Source organism: Dipodomys ordii, unplaced genomic scaffold (assembly GCF_000151885.1).
Source record: "Dipodomys ordii isolate 6190 unplaced genomic scaffold, Dord_2.0 Scaffold18, whole genome shotgun sequence".
Lineage (NCBI taxonomy): Eukaryota > Metazoa > Chordata > Mammalia > Rodentia > Heteromyidae > Dipodomys > Dipodomys ordii.
The window spans coordinates 9,331,762-9,350,184 of record NW_012267234.1 but is presented as its reverse complement, the minus strand read 5'-3'; the positions used below and the strand labels follow the sequence as shown (position 1 = coordinate 9,350,184).

Below are 18,423 nucleotides of genomic sequence, written 5' to 3'. Positions count from 1 at the left end.
CCATGGCCTGGAGGGCAGTGAGTGGGCAGACAAGCCACACCGACACTACCCACAGCTGCTGATTGTTTATTGCACAAGAAACTGGCAATACCAAGGCAGGGCGGGCATTACAAAACAGTCCATCAACCAATCCAGTGGTGCTGCTGCAGGGCACTCCACAAACACTTCAGTTATATACATGTATGCACGCACACATACGAACACACGTGAACATCCTCGCTGGCAGCTCCCACACAGCCCCTACCCCCCAGGCCCTTGCGGTGACTCGTGCAGAGCAAGTACAGTGAGTGATCAAAGGAAGGGCTGCACTGCAGCAAGTCGGCCACTCAAATCACTGCAGCCTGGGTGGGTGCGGACTGAGCCTCCCTACACAGGGGAAGGACTGAATGTAGAGGAAAGACCATCCTCAGAAGGCGCCAGGGACTGGCTGGAGAACCCGCCCAGGGCCCAGGAGGCTGGTCTGCAGCCTCACAGCCCTGGGAACCTGGACTAGGGAGCACCCAAGCAGAACTTGCACAACTAGATGTCAATCGGGGGCTGTGTCCCCACAATGGGGGCTCATGGGAGTCAAATAAGCCAGGCCCTTGGGGCAGCTCCTGAGCTAGCCTTCTGCTAGTTTTCGGTGGTGTTATTTCCCACTGGCAGATAAAGACTCAAGTCTACACAGCCTCAGCTGGTCAGGATGCCTCCATTCTATGCTAGGGACTGACAGCTGCTGCAGCTCCGGAGGTTCTCAGAGATGACCCCCAGGCCCACCTGCCCTTTGCCGGGGCCCCGCCTGGGTGACCGCATGAAGCAAAGGGAATCCTAGTGAAGGCGCAAATGTGATGAGCTCAGGGCCTTGGCTGCTGGGCAGCCAAGCCTCCAGGTGAGGCCTACTGAGCTCACAGAACGGCTAAGCTGGTTCCTGAGAGAAGGGGCAGATGGGAAAACTGGACCGATGGGGCTGGGTCCCCTTGAGGCCTCAGGACACCCGAGGTACCAGCTCCTTGACAGAAAGGGACAGCAGCATACCAAAAACAAAGCAGGAAACAACCCTAAACACAAACGCTTCAAGTTTATGTAGAAGGCCAGCCTGAGGGAGTTCGTCATTTCCCTCCTGGGGATCCCTGTGGTGCGTGGCTCACCCAGTCCTTGGCTGGCAAGAGACGAGCTGGCCACACCAAGAACTGGGGGAACCAAGTCCACTGCTGAGCCTCTGTGGCTACGGCCTGCCTAGGAGGGAAGCGAAGCTGCCTCCATGCAGTTTCTCCCTCAGACCTGCATTTCAGACAGACCTGGGAAGTTGTAGCTAAGCACAAACTCCCATGCCCGCAAAGACCCTCGGCTTTCTCACTCCAGGGCAGCCATCCCAAGTGGCTGATCTCGCCTAAGCACGCACTCAACACAGCCCAGGCTTTTGACCTAGGGGTAGTTCTGAAGACAGGGTCAGCCCTCAGACTTTGCAGTGGGTGATGGGGCCAAAGGTGACTAGGGGCTTTATTCCAGACTGCCACCAGCAGGCAGGAGGGAGGGCTACACCGCCTCCTGGCTCTTCTGTCACCAACGTGATGAAAGCAAGGTCCCACGCAGGGCCACCATCCATGGGGGCCTCCTGAGGGCTGCGTGGCCAGTGGCCTCTCGGGCAGGGAGGACTTGGGACTACATGTTCACTGAGGGGTGTGGGAGGGACCGCCGCAGTTACTCCTGTCCGAAGCCCTCAGTCTCCTCAATGGCATACAGCAGCTTCTCTTTCAGCTGTTCATAGCTCTTGTAGGGCGGGAGATCCAGGCGGTTGAAGCTGTCAGGAGGGGAGAGAACGGTGCGCATCAGGAGGCCAGGGTCCTAGGGCACTACCACATCAGCCCTCCGTGACTTAAGGCATCAGTGGAAGGTACAGGACCCTATAAGAATGGCGAGGGACTAGGGGCCCTTGGCACAGTAGCTCTGCCTATTGAAAGTGTTTCTGTTTCAATGGAACAAGGCTAGGTCAGAGGCTGGGGTAGAGGTGATCTGTCACAGCCCCACTTCTCCCGCCTGACACCCCAGGGCCATGCAAGTGTCATTCTCAGTGCCTAGGCCCCAGTTGCCCTCCTCACTGGACTGGGAGGAACCCGTTGGATCCATGCAGCTCCACCACATCCCACCCAAAGAAGGCTTACCAGGTATGGCTTCTGGGCAGCCATGTTTCCTTGCCAACCTTGTCGATGCAGAACTTCTGTGGGCCATTGCTCCCTGTTATCCAAGGTGAGAGCACATCTTCCGTCAGCCTTTCCCATGGCACAGCCCGCGTGCAGCTCTTCCCCACCCATGGGCTTGCTCGCTTTCAGAAAGACGCCAGGTCCCGCCCTCCTCTCCAACCATCCTCACCCCCAGCCAGGGGGGCAGCAGGACAAAGAAAACGTACCGATGAGCTCGGCAAATCCCCCAACAGGCAGGCGGCAGGTTCCTGTAACGAACTGCAGGAGGCGGATCCTCTTCTCATTGTCCATCTCCTTCACCACCTGTGACCCCAACAAGTCAAGGCAGTCAGGGGACACACCTGGCCCAGGCGCCCACTGGGCAGGGGATGATAGCCACCAACCTGGAAAGCCTCAACCTCTACCTGAACCGCTACGAGGTATGACCAACAACAACTGTACTTCCTGCCTGCAGGCCTCCCTAGGTCCTTACCAGCTGGCCCCAGGCTGACCAGTAACAACCACCTTCACACACACTGGCCCCAGCCCAGCCTCCACAGCCTCCTTTCTGTCCAGAGCCAGGCTGAGCCTCTCCTGCAAGTTGGGGGAGTTGAGGAGAGTGTCCGAGAGTGTCCAGGTTCTTGAGCCCGAGGCCTAATGAAGTCCCTTTTCCTTGAGGTCACTCTAAAATGTCCCCTGCCAAGACCAGTCCCCAGCCCAGCAGGAGGGGAACCCAGCACCCACCTGCCAGAACCACTGGATCTGCTTGCTGTTCTTGGTGTAGTGCCGGTAGATGGTGTTCTTCTGCCAGTCACTCATGTCTATCTCCTGCATGCCGCACAGCATCAGCTGCAGGGACGGGGGAGTCAGCGACCCCAGCAATAACCCCGCCTCTGGGTGGGACCTTGGGCCCCACTTTTCTTCACCCACTCGCTAGCAGGTGAAGCAATCCTAAACCTCTTCTACGACCTACTTTTTTTTCTTTTTGTTGTTGCAAGCCCGGGACTCAAACTCAGTACCCGACACTTTGCTCAGTGGCTGATGCTCTACCAACAGAAGCCAGGCCTCCAACCTGAGACTACCTGCTTTTTATAGCAGTTTAAGTCCTATGGGTCACACATGTCCCTGCACTCTCCACCCATGTGTCCCAGGGAAGTGGGGGCTGAGGACCCCGGTGACAACCACCAGCCCTACCACACCAGGCAGCCAAAGGTCGGGGGGTGGGGGGGGGAGTTGACTAGGGACTCGGGGTTCCTGCCTTCAACACGCACCTCCAGCTCTTTTTCATCAAAGTAGCGCAACCACTCGAGTGGGGCTACCTCATTGAAGCCATCCAAGAAGGCTCTGGTCTGCTCTTCCACACCGCGTGTGAAACGCCAGTCAGTCAGCAACCTAGAACCAAAGACCAGACACAGGTGGAGCCTGGGACACCTGGCCCGGCTGCCTTCCTGCCTGTGTAGTGAACAAATCCACTGAGTCATTTGGGATACTCAAACTGTGGCGTGGGAGCCCAGAAACGCCTCTGGGACATGGAGAGATGCCCATTCCCATACCACCTCCTCCTTGCACTCCTCCCGCCGCCACTCATTGAACCTTAGCTGTTCAGCAGTGTGGGCAGGAAAGCCTAGGCCAGAGGCCTGAAGAAGATGTGTGGAGCTGTGCACACCAGCACCCAACAGATAGTGGACTTAAGCAAGTAAGACACAGAAATTCCCTGTTGGGAAAGAGATGGTGATATCTAAGTAAGTTCCCTCAGCTGGGAAGCCTCCCTCACACAAAAAGGTAAGCAAGGGCCTGAGGCTGTGGCTCCCCTAGCTCATGTCATTACATGGCCAGCCATGGACCACCAGCCCATGTGGGTGCAACTGAGAGGCTCCTGCAATCTGTGCTGACCTATGGGCCCCAGAGACAAGAGTAGAAACCCATTCTCAGGGACCTGCTGGGTCCCTCCCTCCCCAGCCCCTCCCATGACCTGAGACTCACATGATGTACTCTTCCTTGTTCTCCTCGGTCACTCGGATGCTCTCGCCACCTTCCTTCAGCTCATGGGTTGTCACCTTGCCCAGGATCTCCATGTCCTGGATAAAGAACAGCTCCAGGCCACATTCTTCTAGGTTGTTCTCTCTGAAGCACAGGAGGCCAAGGGGGAAGGTGTTCATCTTGTTGCCTATGAGGCACTAAAGACTCACAGATGGGCCTAGAATCCTGATCAGTGGCAGAGGATATCTCCTGATATAGGAGAGGACTCTGGACTCACCCTACAGTGGACCTGGAAGGTGTCTCCACAAGCTCATAGAAAGGTCAGGTAAGCGTAAATGCTCAGGACCTCTCTGGCATAGGAGATTAAAACCATGGTGCCAATTACCCAGGTAGAGCCCTGTTCTCTGTCAGCTTAGAGCAAGCACAGAACTTACTTGATCCAGACAATGGAGTTGTAAAATTCAGGGTCAATGGACTCCAAGTCTTTCAGGGTTGGTCTCTTGTTGAGCATCCGCTTGTAGAAAGGGAGGGTGAAGCCTGTGTCAATGAACTTTCCATGGTACAATGCCTGAGGAAGGAAGAAGCAGGGCGTGAGGCAGGCAGGCAGGCTCTTGGCCAAAAGGCTGCTCCACTACCTTCCTTCCCTCCCCAGGGGACTGTAAGCAGCCAGCTGTTTCGGGGACCAGGAAAAGTCCAGGAAATAAGCACACTATTCTGTCTTGATGTGGACCCTGAGACACACTCTGATCCCATCCTGCTAGCCACAGAGATAAGGAGCAGGGCTGACCCACTGTGGCCGAGAATGCCCCCCAGGCTACTCCTGGTCAAGCCCAAGGAAGACTTGTTCACAACAGCTCCAGGTGGCAGCCCTGATTCACTGGGTGCTCACAGCAGGTGGAGGAGGAAGCCAAAACAAAGCCAGTGTGGTAGAGAGTGAAACCTGGTGGCCAGGGGCAATAGTCTGGGGCTTCACTGGCCTGTCCTGGTTGCTGGGCCAGGCGGGTCTCCAGACACGGCAAGAATGTGCCCATTTCCAGAGCCTGGAGCCTTGGCCAAGAACATCCAGATGGTGGGAAGGACCATATTTAGTCACAAACCCTTAAGGACTTTATCCTCCCGAGAGGGGAAGGAGGATACTTGCGGGACTCCAGGAAAAGCAGCACAGCACAGTGAGCACAGCGGCGGCTATGGCCTCTACAGGCTCTCTTGCACATAGCTGGATCTCCACTCCCACAAGACACCGTGGAAGACATGGCATGGTCTACCCTGTCCCCAGTCATACTGGGTGCCTATTTCTGGGTGCCTCCCCTAGGTTTTGCACCAGTCTAGTCTTCCCTCCACCCATGGATCATGACAGGCGGCAGCACCTTCCAGAGACAGGCAGCAGGCAGGCAGCTATGGCTTTACTCAGCCCAGCCACCAACCCAGTACCCCACAGGGTGCACTTTTAACATTTAGTGAAGCCTACTGCTCAGGGACCCTGGGATTCTACTCGTAAAGTGCTACACAATCACATGAGTAACCTGCAGTACTTCACAGTGGGTCACTGAGAAAGCTCTGGATTCTCTAGAACTATCTCTAGCTCTTCCCATTTTCAGGTGCAAACTTCTGCGGGGGAGACAGCGGGTGCCAGTAGAGGAGGCGTGGCTCTCCTTGGGTGCTGCCTGGAGGGCTCAGGGGAAGAATATGTCCTCCTGGAATTCTAGGGGGAGGAAGGGAAAGGGAAGGAAGCACTCCTGGGACTTGGGGACTTCCAGGTTCCCCTTACCATAGCAATGAATCTGCCAATAAAGCGGAAGTAGGTGAGGTGGTCAGGGTTGATGGACGAGGCCGGGTTGATCTGCAGACAGTAATTGTTCTTGCCAGCATATTCAAATAAACAGTACATAGGGTTGAGCACCTCGTGGGACAAAAGGAAAAACCACTCTCTGTGAGGGAAGAGAGAAAAACAAGAGCAATGGATCCCTCCGTACACCTGCACAGAGATTGTGACTGCCGTGTGTCCCAGGGGGTCTGGGGACTGTTCCCAGACAAGCAGCTGGGTAGCGAGCCAGCTGGGCTCAGACTGAGGGTGAACTAAGACAGCGGCACTTGAGGATAATGCTCAGGAAAACTGTGAGTTCCAGGGCTGTGGCACATTCCAAGACTTTATGTCATCTGTGCAGCGCTTTGAATGACTAAGTTGCTCCTATTGTCCTTGGCCTCCAGGCATAACTGTGTAGGTTGCACACTACACAAGGGTACTAAGTTATACATTTCACACATTTGCACATTTATAGTATTTCTATGTAGGTGCTGTATGACAGCAACCAATCTGCTTCCACTTTATCTGATTCGGCACTATAATATAAATATATGGTAACATTCCTAATACCTGCACCATGAAAACTGTGCTGCCCATACCTCCAGATTCGAATCCTCACCCAGCAGCAATAATAGCACAGGCATCTCGCTTCACTCACCATTTCCCTCCCTCACCATCTCCTTGCCCACTCTCCCCCGCATTCATCTGAACCCACACCCACACCTTAGCATCTATTTGCACCCCAGGTCCAAGCCTCAAGCCAGAATTCAGAGTCCTTTCAGGCTTGAGCTAAGTTGGCAGAGGACTGTTCCCAGTGGGGCGGGCCCTGGAGGCTGGGCTGTTTGTGGCTGGGTAGACGGAGTCCTTCGATGCAGAGGGTACCCCGGTATCCTGTCCGTGGTTCTACCCTGTGGTAGAACAGCATGATGTAACCTACCATAGGGTAAAACCACTGGCAGGACACAGAGAGAGACAAACAGGGCGGAGCCACACCAGAAGCCCACCAAGCAGAGCCTAGAGAGGAGTCACCACAGAAAAAAGAACAATCCATCCACAGGGCAACACAGAAGGCAACACCACCAGCAAACAGAGGGTGAGAAGACGGGGGCCCAACACCAAGCGAGGAGATAGCCCCACACCATGAGGTCAGCGGGCTGAGGTCACCGCAGCTGAGATCCTCCTTCTCTCTGTCGGGGCTATGGGCCTATTGGCGGAGGCTGCACTTTCTTGGGCAGCTTGTTAACTCCTGTGAGTACACCAGGCTGAGCACAGGATAGTGTCCTGGGCTCTTTTGGGGTCTAACAGCCATTTTGATTTTCTTGGTCTCTGTACACATAAGAGCCCTTTATCACAGCACGGTTTATACATTCCATGATACCCATCTTCACCTGTCCTGGACACCTTGGGATTAAAGGAGCCCTGGGATTGACTTTAAGGAAAACCCCAGGGGCCCCAATATTCAGCTACTGTCCACTGATACAACTGGATTGGCTGCTAAGACAGAAAAACAATAACATGTTGCCTGGTATAGAGCCATGATCTGGTCCCCCAGGAGCCCTCAATCAACCCATTGCCCACTAAGGGCTGGTGCCTGCTCCTGTGCCTACTGGGACCAGCCAGGAGGGTTAAATGTTCTGAATGTCATCCCATGGCCTTCAGGAAGATGCAATGTGAGCAAGGAGGAGACACTTTCTGGCTCCTTCCCCCGTAGCCACTGGGTACAGCACATCCAACTGACATCCGAGCTCACCTGGCGATGCCACCATAGTCCAGGCCCTCCTCGCCACGCATGATGATATAGAGCCGGCGGCGCAGGTCATAGGGTTTCATGTTCATGATCTGAGGAAACAGGGTATCTGGCCAGCCTGCCACTGTCTCCAGGATGGCAGGTGAAGGATGGGGAGGTGGGAAAGAGACTCTAAGGTCTGTTCAAGAGACACGTCACTGATGCCTGTGCCTTGGGAATTCCACAATAGGGTCTGACAGAGGATGCCTGTGACAGAGGGTAGGGCGATGGACCAAGGGCTTTTGCTGGCCCTGGATCTCTAACCTGTTGGAAAGAATCCTCAAAGAGTGTCTGCCTGGAAACGCTGATCTTCACGTGACTGGGTAGGGCATTTGACTGGAAAAAAAAAGAAGACAAAAACCTCAAAACCTCACAGGGCATCTGTTCAATGGGTTTTCCTGTCTACATGAAAAGGCATCTCCCCCACTCTCCAGGAATGGAAGCTAGCTTCCTAGATACCTAGAGCAGGGTGAGAGAAACATGATGCCTGTAGCTAGATTGCAGACGTTCCAAGGGCTGGACCAGCAAATCACATTAAGAGCATTCAACAGTCCCGGGACCCTGGGACCAGAACTCACATGGCAAAGGAAACGGAACTGGTGATACTTCCACCGGAAACTGCGGTCATAGGCACCAGGAGAACCTTGTTTCGTCCTGGAGAGAATAAATAACGTTCCGGAGTTTGTGATTTCTCAAAAAATGAACAACCTGTCTTTGTTAGCTGTAGGGAAAGCAGATGCTATGTAAAGGAAAAGCATAAGAGAAAGGAAATGACTACTACTAAGAACTCTGGAGAGTCAAGAGAGAATGTAGAATCAATGGCAGACCTCTTGCTTTTGGAGAAATATCTCTAAGTGCTATTCTGAATGAACAAGATAGCCCTTTCCTCTCCATTCCTTTGTAGTGACACCAACACTGGCCACTAGAGGGCAGTGAGCAGCATAACACATCTACTCTAGCCATCCAATGCTAAAGCTCCCCACCCTGAGCCAGCCTGACAGTTTGGGCCTGTGCTTACACTCACTGCTGCCACCTATGAAGGAAGGTCCTTACCCTGACTCAAACCCTGGGCGAGGATCCTTAAAGGTGGTGGTGCGGGTATTGTGGTCCACAAAGTACCGCACTCCTTCACTGGTATATTTCATCTCCCATCCTGGGGGCAAGGCTGGTTCCTGGATCATCCTGGAAGCACAAGGAGAAGTTAAAAGCTGGTCCCATCTCTGGACCTCCACTTAGGAGGCAGGGGTCCTCAAACTGCTGCTCTGTTGATCCCTGGGGTGGGCAAAGAGAAACCATTTACAAAGGCCAGGCTAACGGCCAGCCCTGGACAAACGGTACTAACCTGAGTGGCTGCTAGCAATTGTGAGCCACCAAGTTCCCTAGTCCTTCTTCTTATGAGGTGGGGGTAGGAGTGACCTCCGCCTTTTGCAATCGTATTGTCACAGTCAGTACAGACACTGCAGCCCCTACCAGTGGTCACTCTTTACTCACCAGGATTGTCTATTTAAGGAACCCCAATGCCATAGCCTAAGAATCTTGTAAAGATCCCCAATGTCAGCACTTGTAGAGTGAATGCAATTCAAAGCCACTTAGCCAATGAGCCCCTCTCAGCCTGAACTCTTACCCCTGGGTTCGAGGGTCTTCCCACTGAGTGGTGCGTGTGTTGTGGTTCACGTAATACACCCGTCCATTGTCCTGTCTCTTTTCTGCCATTGAAGAAGAAAGAAAAAAAAAATAATCACATTCAAACACCTTTCTCCTCAGCTCCTTTGGCCTGGGTGCTAGATGTGAATTTCTTTCCCTATAGCCACGTTTAGGGACCAAAGCCTGGCCAACTCATGCTTGTCAAAAGAAAAATGAACGAAGAGACTTTCCCTGTTGCAGAGTGGGGAGAGATGCACACGTTTCTAACTTCGGTGGCTGTGGGAAGGGGAGCATGGCGGCTCTGAGTGGGACAGCCTGGCTAAACCAGCCAGCTGTGTTCAGCCAGGCTGATCCCTAGCCCCCCACACACACCCCCCACGCTAAGTCTTCCTTCAGCACCACAGGGTAGGACATGGAGCAGGCAATCAGCTCCACGTGGGCGGGAGGAAAACGGGGGCCAAGGCTCTAAACCCCAATGAAGCCACCTTTCCTGGGAAGTTTCTGATGCTTTGAAGTTGTCCTGGAAACAAACAGTATTAATGGCTCTCCCCCTTTTACAACAAGGATGGCACTAAAGAAAGTGATAATAATTAGTTCCAGAAGCTCCGAGAAACCTAAAAAGGGAAAGGAAGGCCGAACTGAGGAGATCAGGCCCTTCCTGACAGAAGCAAGCTTGAATATTCCCAGGATCAGTCCAAGGTTTTTGTCTCCAACTCCCCCTTCTTGCTGTTTTATGGCTGGAATTTTATAAATACAGACATTACCTGTCAATCATACCTCAGTGAAGATGGGAAATGAAATAAAAATAAAGACAAATGAGAGAACAGGAGGTAGATTCAACTATAACAAGGCAACCACCTCCTGCTCATGGATGCTACTGATCATAGAAGGCTGTCCTCCCAGAGGTTCCTGAATGATGGCCACTCCTAGCCCAGGAGCTATGGCTGTGACCTACAGGGGCCTTGTCCAGTGGCTCGGAGGCCTGGGCCACCATTCCTGGCATAGCCACAGTGCTGAGGCCTCTTTACACCCACAAGCAGCCTTACTGCACACAATTTCAGTGTACGGGAACAGCCATGGAGTCACCCCTGGAGTAGCAGAAAGAGACCTGGAACCTCAGGGCAGGAGGAGCACTGGCAGGCTCATCGCTGCTGCCATGCTCCTCTGGCTATGCTTATCCCTGGAGAGGCAGTAGCTTCTCTGCCGTAGCCCTGAGGCTGCTAACACTAAGCCCAAACGAGTGGGATTGGCCTCTGAGCAGAACGTTCTTTTCGTACTTTTGGAACGTAACTGTTTTGTGGCTCTTTCTGATTGTTCATAAACAGCACGGACTCTTCTCTGTCCAGTTCTAATGTTTTCCCACTTAGTGCCTGGGACCCATTTACAAGTCTTGATAGCTGCTCTTTTTTTTTTTAAAGCAAAACTTCTACAGAAATAAACTCACTTGACTAGACTCCATCATCTGCCTCTGAAGAGCTAGAAACAAACTCCAGGTCCTGATCTTGATGTCGCTGGCTGCCAAACAGCCTTACAGATTCTTGTGAGGCCAGAGGTCCTTTCCCTGTCTACATGAGGATCCCAAGAGCATGTTTGATATGCTGCTCATCTTGGAGATACTAATAACCTTGTATTGGTCCAAGGAACCTGGCAGGTTACCTGCGTACACAGAGATTCCCTACCTGAAAGTCAAGAAATACATGGAAGCTAGGAGTACTGGCTATAAGTCTAGCTATTTGGGAGGCTGAGAGCAAGAGGATCATGGTTGTAGGCCAGTCTGGGCAAAAAGATTATAAGATCCCATCTTGATAGAAAAAGCTGCACATAATGTATCATCCCAGAGGCAAAAGTGAGACTCTATCTCAAAAACTGCCAGAGCTAAGAGGGCTAACATCATGGCTCACTTGATAGAGCACCTGTCTAGCAAATGTGAGGTCCTGTTTTCAAACCCCAGTGCCAAAGAAGAAAAAGAAGATGAGGAGGAGGAGGAAGAAATAATTCTACCGAAATGAAATGTACTCTTTCTGTGACTTATGAAATGGCAACCCCTCTGTATATCACCCTTATAAAAACAATCAATAATGATGATGATGGTGATGATATGTGGGAGATTTACTGATAACTCCCACTAGAAGAGAGTGTCTCCTAGCACTCTCGAATGCAGTGGGAACTCACCAGCTGAAGCTCTGTAGGTCCAGAGGAGTTGACAGAACCTCTAAAATTACTATAAGGGAGCAGCTGCCTGGAGAGGCTCCAGCCCCCCAGCAGCACTTCTGCAGGCAGATGCCCATCCTACCACTGTCAGCATCTCAGGAGTTTCACCACTTCTGAGCGTGAGCGCTCCCTGCCAAGTTAATACTGTCTGTGAACACCACTTACTGTTTTCTGCTGCCCCAACCAATAAACAAAACACACCACCTGCTGATTCCTGTGAAAACTGCCCCCTTCAGCACTCAGGGACTCTTGCCAGATTGGACAACATCCTACCCACCTCAGAGAACTGCAGAATGCACCCATCTCACCATATCTAATGACACCTCTTTCATAGCTACTCCTTCCTAGAATAGCCATGAGGCCTATAATCTCTCCTAAACCATGGGTGTCTATCCTTTAACTCATTCTTGGTGCATCACATCAATGACTTGGAATATGTGAGTGGCAGTAGCTACCAGTGGAAAGGACTGAGCATGGTGCCATAGCCCTTAGAAGTGCTAACTAGCACTGCTGCCCTTTCACAATCACCGTCCAGTACAAACAGCTATGTGGCAAATACAAGAGGGACTGCATTAGTCAAATTAGGCTGAAGTTCCCCAATATCTTAGCTGCAAAGAAAGATCTGTTAAGGTGCTCCCTTCCAGCCAGAATCACAAACCTGAAAGAAGTCCATTTGGAAAACAGACAGGGTCAAAAGACCTTGTCATGGGCTGGATTTCTGAGTTGACACCTTGAAACTTCCGACCAGAACCCAATAGTCCCACAATCTTTTTAGGGTCACATTCCTTTGCTATGGCCCAAGAAAGTCTCAACCTGCCAGCTCCACCATTTGTCATTGCTCTGACATGCAGAAGAAGGGAGAGAGGGGCATGGCTGATGCACCGCAGGCCTAGGGCACAGAACGGAAAAGGACGCGGTACTTACCCCAGCCAGGAGGGAGGGGGCCCAAGGGATCGTGGTCGGTCGAGGCGCTCGAAGACTAAACACAAGAAACACAGCAGAACACAGAGGTTAAAAAAGAAAAGAAAAGAAAAAAGCCACCAGTTAAAAATAAATCGATCAAAATAAAACGCTAACAACTCACTTCCACATTTCAGCAGCAGGACCTTAGGTGGCACTACTCTTCTAAAGTCTTTGTTTAAAAACAACAAACAAACAAACAAACCCAGAAAAACAAAGAGCTCTGAAGAGGGCAGAGCCCAGCTGGGTCTGGAGAAGTGTGGAGCGAGTAGGAGGAAGAGGTACTCGGAAGAAGGTGGGCCAGAGTGCTAGGGCAGGAGCAGGCCCAGGTATGGCAGGAGGGCTTGGGAACACAGGGCTGCCCCGCCAGCTCGCCGCCAGCCTCTGCTCAGCTCCTGCTCAGAGCATCCAAGGCAAATGAAATCCCCACCACCCCTAACTTTCTCCAAGAACCACACACGGGAGGGGAAAAAATACCACAGGCCTTTCCAATGAAATCATTCCCACAAGCCCTGCCCACACCCAGGGCTTCCTGGCTAGAGCTGGGCCCTCCTCCTTTCACCTCCCTCCTGGGTATACAGCATCCACCCAGACTGAGGGCACATTCATGCCCCGAGCCCCTCACCTCCCCCAGGAATGCTTTCCTTCCCCTGCACAAAGCACCTTTATTCTTCCCCTGCCTGAACCTGAAGTTGCTCAGTGTTCTGTGTTTGCCTGTCTGGGGAAGGTGAGCTGGGGGTGGGGTGGCAAGAGAGATGGGGAGAGGGAGAGGGGGAACAGGCTCCAGGACTTCAAGGTCACTGTTTGCATTAGAGTGCCCCCCACCCCTCCCCACCTAATTCTGCTTCAAGGTCCCTGGGGAAGGGCTGCAGTGGATGGAGAGTTCTCATATCCTTTGGGGAAGGGGAGGGGGGATGCTGTCAAAACCTTTTCATAGTTAAATAAAACAAGTATTGTTCTGCTCCTGCTTACTCCCCCCTCCCCGAAGCATTTTTATTACACTTACTAAAATTTAATCGTTATATTAAGGGATCAAGTTCTAAATGCAGACTTCAGGCTGCGGGGCTGGCCCCGTCTGGGAGTGATGGAGCCACACGCGGGACGGAGGATGAATGGGGCTCAGTCTCAGCTTGAGCAAACATTGGTGGAGTTTTTACTGCCAAGAACTCCCTTCATAGCCCTCCCTCCACCCGCGAGTGAAAGAACAGAGAAACGTTCTTTCCGAGGTGGTAACACAGGCTACTCTTCCAAGCCAGTTCCAACAAAGACGTTTTAAGTCTTGCAACCATAAGTTCCTTGACGGGACAGGGCCCCTTTCAGTGGAGGGCCTCTTGCCACACAGAATGCAACTGCACCCAGCAGGCGAAAGCTGGCCTCAATTTAGGGCACAATCTCTAGGATGTGCGTACAACCACCATTGCAATTCAGACTTGTCTCAACACTGGAAAACACTGCTCCGATTCACAGCAGTCATCTGGGTGTGTGTTTGGAGTGGAGGAGGGATGGAGGTGGTGGGGTGTGGCATTTCACAAATCCCAATTCCTCCCACTTTGCTTTGTAGTTACCACCTAAGAACAGTCACTGTGAAAAAAAACAACTCGGCAACAGGAGCAGAAGAGCAAAAATGAAAGTGCATCTCTCATAGATAATGATAGAACACTACAGCAATGGCTTCACAAGAAGTGTCTTTAAGAAACTAAAGAAAAAAAAAAGGAGGATTGCCGGGCACTGGCGGCTCCCCTCTGCAATCCTAGTAACTGAGGAGGCTGAGATCTGAGGACCGAGATTCAAAGCCAGCTGAGGCAGGAAAGTCTGTGAGACTCTTATCTCCAATTAACCACCAGAAAACTGGAAGTGACGTGACTGAAAGTGGTACAGTGCTAGCCTTGAGTAAAAAAGCTCAGAGACAACACCCAGGCCCTGAGTTCAAGCCCCACAACAACAAAAAAGAAAAAGAAAAAAAAGGAGGACTTGGTACCTGCTGCCTCCAATCTCTTTGAGGAAGGAATGTATAAAGTATCCATAGGCTCCAGTGGGAATTCAGCTATCATCAGTAGATTTATAGTTATCTTCTGCTTCACTCTACATATCAACAGGCCAAAAGTTCTTTACTGATGAACAAAAATGTTTATCAGATCTTTTTTGTTGTTGTTGTTGGTATGTGAGGCTTGAATGCGAGGCCTGGGTGCTGTCATTGAGCACTTTTTGCACAAGGCTAATACTCTACAACCAGAAGCCACAGCTCTATTTCCAGCTTTTGAGTGGTTAATTGGAGATAAGATAAGCTAGCACCAGCTAGCTTCGAACTGTGATCCTCAGATCTCAGCCCCCTGAGTAGCTAGCACTGCTGGCGTGAGCCACTAGCATCCAGCTTTAAAAAAAACAACGAACAAAAACAAAAACAAAACAGGGTCTCAGTATGTTGCCTCCACTGGTTTCAAATCCCTGGGCTCAAATGATCCTCCTGCCTCAGCCTCCTGAGTAGCTAGGATTACAGGGGTCTGCCACCACACCAGACATAACCAACCTTTTTCTTAATTTTTGTCATTTAAAAAAATTTTATATATATATATATATATATATATATATCTGAAATCCCACAATGTTGGCTCTTTTTCATTAAAGTACATTCTTATTTCATGTCTTTGGGACCCTCCCATCCACCTCCCTCAGAACTCCACTCATCCCACCTCAACCTAGAGGAAGAAAGAAGGACTGCAGAGGGAAAGACCCAACGTTGATACACAACATAGGAAATCAGAATCATTGGGAACATGCTCATATAATTTTACTTCTCATAATTAGAGCAAAAGAACTTGACTATTTTGGATATTTCTTCCGAAGGTATATATTATAATTTGAAAAATGAGAAAAGAAAACTAAGGAAGAGAGTGAACAGAAGCTAAGGAAAAGTGAAAAATAAAAGCCAAGTATAATGGCCAGAAAACAAACAAAAATCACCTCCAATGAGGTACTAAGGGGTCAAACCAAGGGCCTTGCATGTGCTAAACATGTGGGTCATGCCCCAGCATAACTGCTACTTCTCTTCCAACACATTTCTCCTAAAAAGTGTCATACGGAACAGAGCTGGCAAGCATACAGATATGACGAGGGGACTTGGGGCCACAGGAGACAGCCTGGGAGATAGTGGTAACTACTCCAAGAGGCAATATTATTTGTGGTTAGTGGAGTGCTGTGCTACTGGACTGCTCTCCTATGTCCCAGGATTGGGATATCTGGGGTGCAGGCCATGAGCCAGAGAGCTCACGTGAGTTTAAGTCCCTCAGGGACTAAACACAAAGTCCCAGTAATATTTTAAGATACAAACTAAGAAATAAAGAATGTCTAGCAAATACAGCAGAGAAGCAAATACAGCCTAGGGCAAGAAAGGTTCTGGGAAGGGCAGAGGGGTTGAAGAGGGGAAGGAGGCATTGCATTTTTTTTAGGATATACCCAATGGACTTGGAACGAAACCGAGGTGCTTGAGAATTCAGTCTGAGAAGGCTCTCGGGAACGGAAGGGAGGTGTCAGCTTCTGGATAGTGCCCTTTGAGAGCACATGGTTAGGAGCACACCATGATTTGTGCCAGCCCTGCCATCGCTGGCTTTCTTCTTTGCTCATTAGGACAGGGCAAGGGGGGAAATGAAGGCAGAGGTACTGCAGAGATGGCAGGCTATGTGACTGGTTTTGACACAATGGCACAGGACCGCCAGCGTCCCCAATGGGCCATAGCAGTGGCCCCACAAGCATGGGGCCAAAGAAAACTACAAGGGAGAAATAAACAAACAAAAATACACATGCAATGACCTCAAGAAACAAAGGCAAATTGGGAGTTAGGAAAGAAAAACACACCAGAAATATGGAGAACAATCACCTAGAGAACATGAAGAAAGTATGAGTGGAGGCAGACAGAGGAAACGTGGGCTTCGCTTGACTCCCATTGTGAACTGTATTTCATACTCTCTGCAGTCTAGTTAAGAACAAGATCTCAGTTTAAGCTGAGCAAGAGGAAGAGGGGACACCACTGTAAGTATCAGCTCTTAAGTCTTCCGAGTCAAACCCTGGTCCAAAGCCAAACCCCAAAATAACTGTATGAAAGCAACCCTTCTTGCTTGTAACCAGGACATGGCACCATAGCAAACGAGAGGGAAAAGTAAAGCCATAGGGGGAGGGAAAGCAACAGAAGGACATTGAGAGCAGAGCAAAACAAGATTCCCATCACATTTTTCAATACAAGATGTGTTCCATGGAGAAAAGGCGGCCCCCACCTCCATACAGTCCTGTCCTGTGTCCCCAGCTAAGCTGTGCAAACCATTTTCGAGGACTCAGAAAGAAAGACGTTTCTACATTGTAGTTTTTCTTCTAGGGAATTCTCCAAGTCCAAGGTCTACCAGTATGGGAAGACATGCTAAAATGAGAGAGGCAGGCAAGAGGAATGAAGGCTCCACAAATGCCACACAGAATTAGGTGGCAGCTCCTTCCAATCTCCCCTTTCACACACACAAAACATCCCAGTCAACCTAGAGAATGAACTGCCTCGAGAATATGGTACAGAATAAAAGACAGTCTTCAGTGCACTTTTTTTCAAGAAAAGTTGGATAAACAGGAAGACAAAACCATGGTAAGACTTCTAAGTTGTGTCCTTGTCTATAAGCCAAAGGACAAACAGATCAAAGAAGAAAGATGCCCCAAACCTTCCCAGGTCTGGAGCCAGGACCACCCAAGGAAACAGCAGGCAAATTCTCCAGGGCCCAGCTCAAGAGGAATGAGCTGGGGAAATGACCAGATTTCATTCAATTTTGAAACTTCCTATGGATGCCAGGCATGCTCTGGGGTGGGCATGTGGCATAGTGTCAGTCACAATGCTGACTGGGTAAGACCACCAGGGCCTGGTGCTCATGAATGGGCATAACAGTTGGCCGTGAAGGCAGTTTCCTAAACCAAACAGCATCATCCCTACTAAGAAAACTGAGGTACTCCTCCGTTTCCTCACTTTCTGGCAGAAGCAACAGAGGGACAAGCTAGCCAAGAGAGATGTTATCATGACTTATGGTTGAAAATGGAGTTTCTGGTTTAGGTAAGCAAGTCAAGAGCCACAAAGGTGATACAACAACTGCTATTTAATTAAATGGAATTAAAATTTTTCTGAACACCTAATTAAAATAGCATCTAGTCTTGCTCTTGCTCCTCTTTTCTAGCTCTCTCTGCTCTAGCTCTTTCCTCTCTTTCCCAGTCACATGGAGTGCCAACCTTGCCTGGTCCCAGCAGGTCTACTGAATAAACCTACCCCTTACCTGAATACCACGTGAGTGCTACTGTTTTAAAAAAATTTTAACTAAAATAGCATCTAATTTAGAAATACAGTGTGGAGTTAAAATTCATTTCAAATAAACAAAGTTATACATGATGATTAAAAGTCATGGTCCAGCCAGGCTCACGTCTATAATCCTGGCTACTCAGGAGGCTGAGATCTGAGCATGGAAGTTCAAAGCCAGCCCAGGTAGGAAAGTCGTAAGACTCTTCTCTCCAATTAACTACCAGAATACCAGAAGTAGAGCTGTGACTCAAATGGTAGAGTACTAGGCTTGAGCAAAAAAGCTCAGGGACCCCAAGCCCCTGATTTCAATCTCAGGAGCAGCGCGCGCGCGCGCACACACACACACACACACACACAGAGAGAGAGAGAGAGAGAGAGAGAGAGAGAGAGAGAGAGAGAGAGAGTCATGGCATGGTCCAGTTCAAAATACTAATGCTAGGGGCTGGGAAGGTAGCTCAGTGGTAGACTGCTTGCCTCGCATGCATGAGGCCCTGGGTTCGATTCCTCAGTACCACATAAGCAGAAAAAGCTGGAAGCGGTGCTGTGGCTCAAGTGGTAGAAT

General features: G+C 50.6%; 1 protein-coding gene across 1 annotated transcript in view; it reads right to left on the bottom strand.

Moving 5' to 3' along the window:
* Positions 1-50: 50 nt before the first annotated feature.
* Wwp2 (WW domain containing E3 ubiquitin protein ligase 2) overlaps positions 51-18,423 on the bottom strand; it is a 110,632-nt gene continuing 92,259 nt past the window's right edge. The window contains exons 10-23 of the mRNA XM_013012888.1: positions 12,509-12,563; positions 9,354-9,435; positions 8,783-8,911; positions 8,308-8,383; positions 7,994-8,065; positions 7,694-7,782; positions 5,908-6,067; positions 4,574-4,707; positions 4,143-4,283; positions 3,431-3,551; positions 2,904-3,008; positions 2,387-2,483; positions 2,142-2,214; positions 51-1,780 (exon numbers count right to left, since the gene is read on the bottom strand). Of these exons, the coding sequence (XP_012868342.1) occupies positions 1,681-1,780; positions 2,142-2,214; positions 2,387-2,483; positions 2,904-3,008; positions 3,431-3,551; positions 4,143-4,283; positions 4,574-4,707; positions 5,908-6,067; positions 7,694-7,782; positions 7,994-8,065; positions 8,308-8,383; positions 8,783-8,911; positions 9,354-9,435; positions 12,509-12,563 (1,434 nt within the window). The 3' untranslated portion in view covers positions 51-1,680. The remainder of the gene's footprint in view (positions 1,781-2,141; positions 2,215-2,386; positions 2,484-2,903; positions 3,009-3,430; positions 3,552-4,142; positions 4,284-4,573; positions 4,708-5,907; positions 6,068-7,693; positions 7,783-7,993; positions 8,066-8,307; positions 8,384-8,782; positions 8,912-9,353; positions 9,436-12,508; positions 12,564-18,423) is intronic.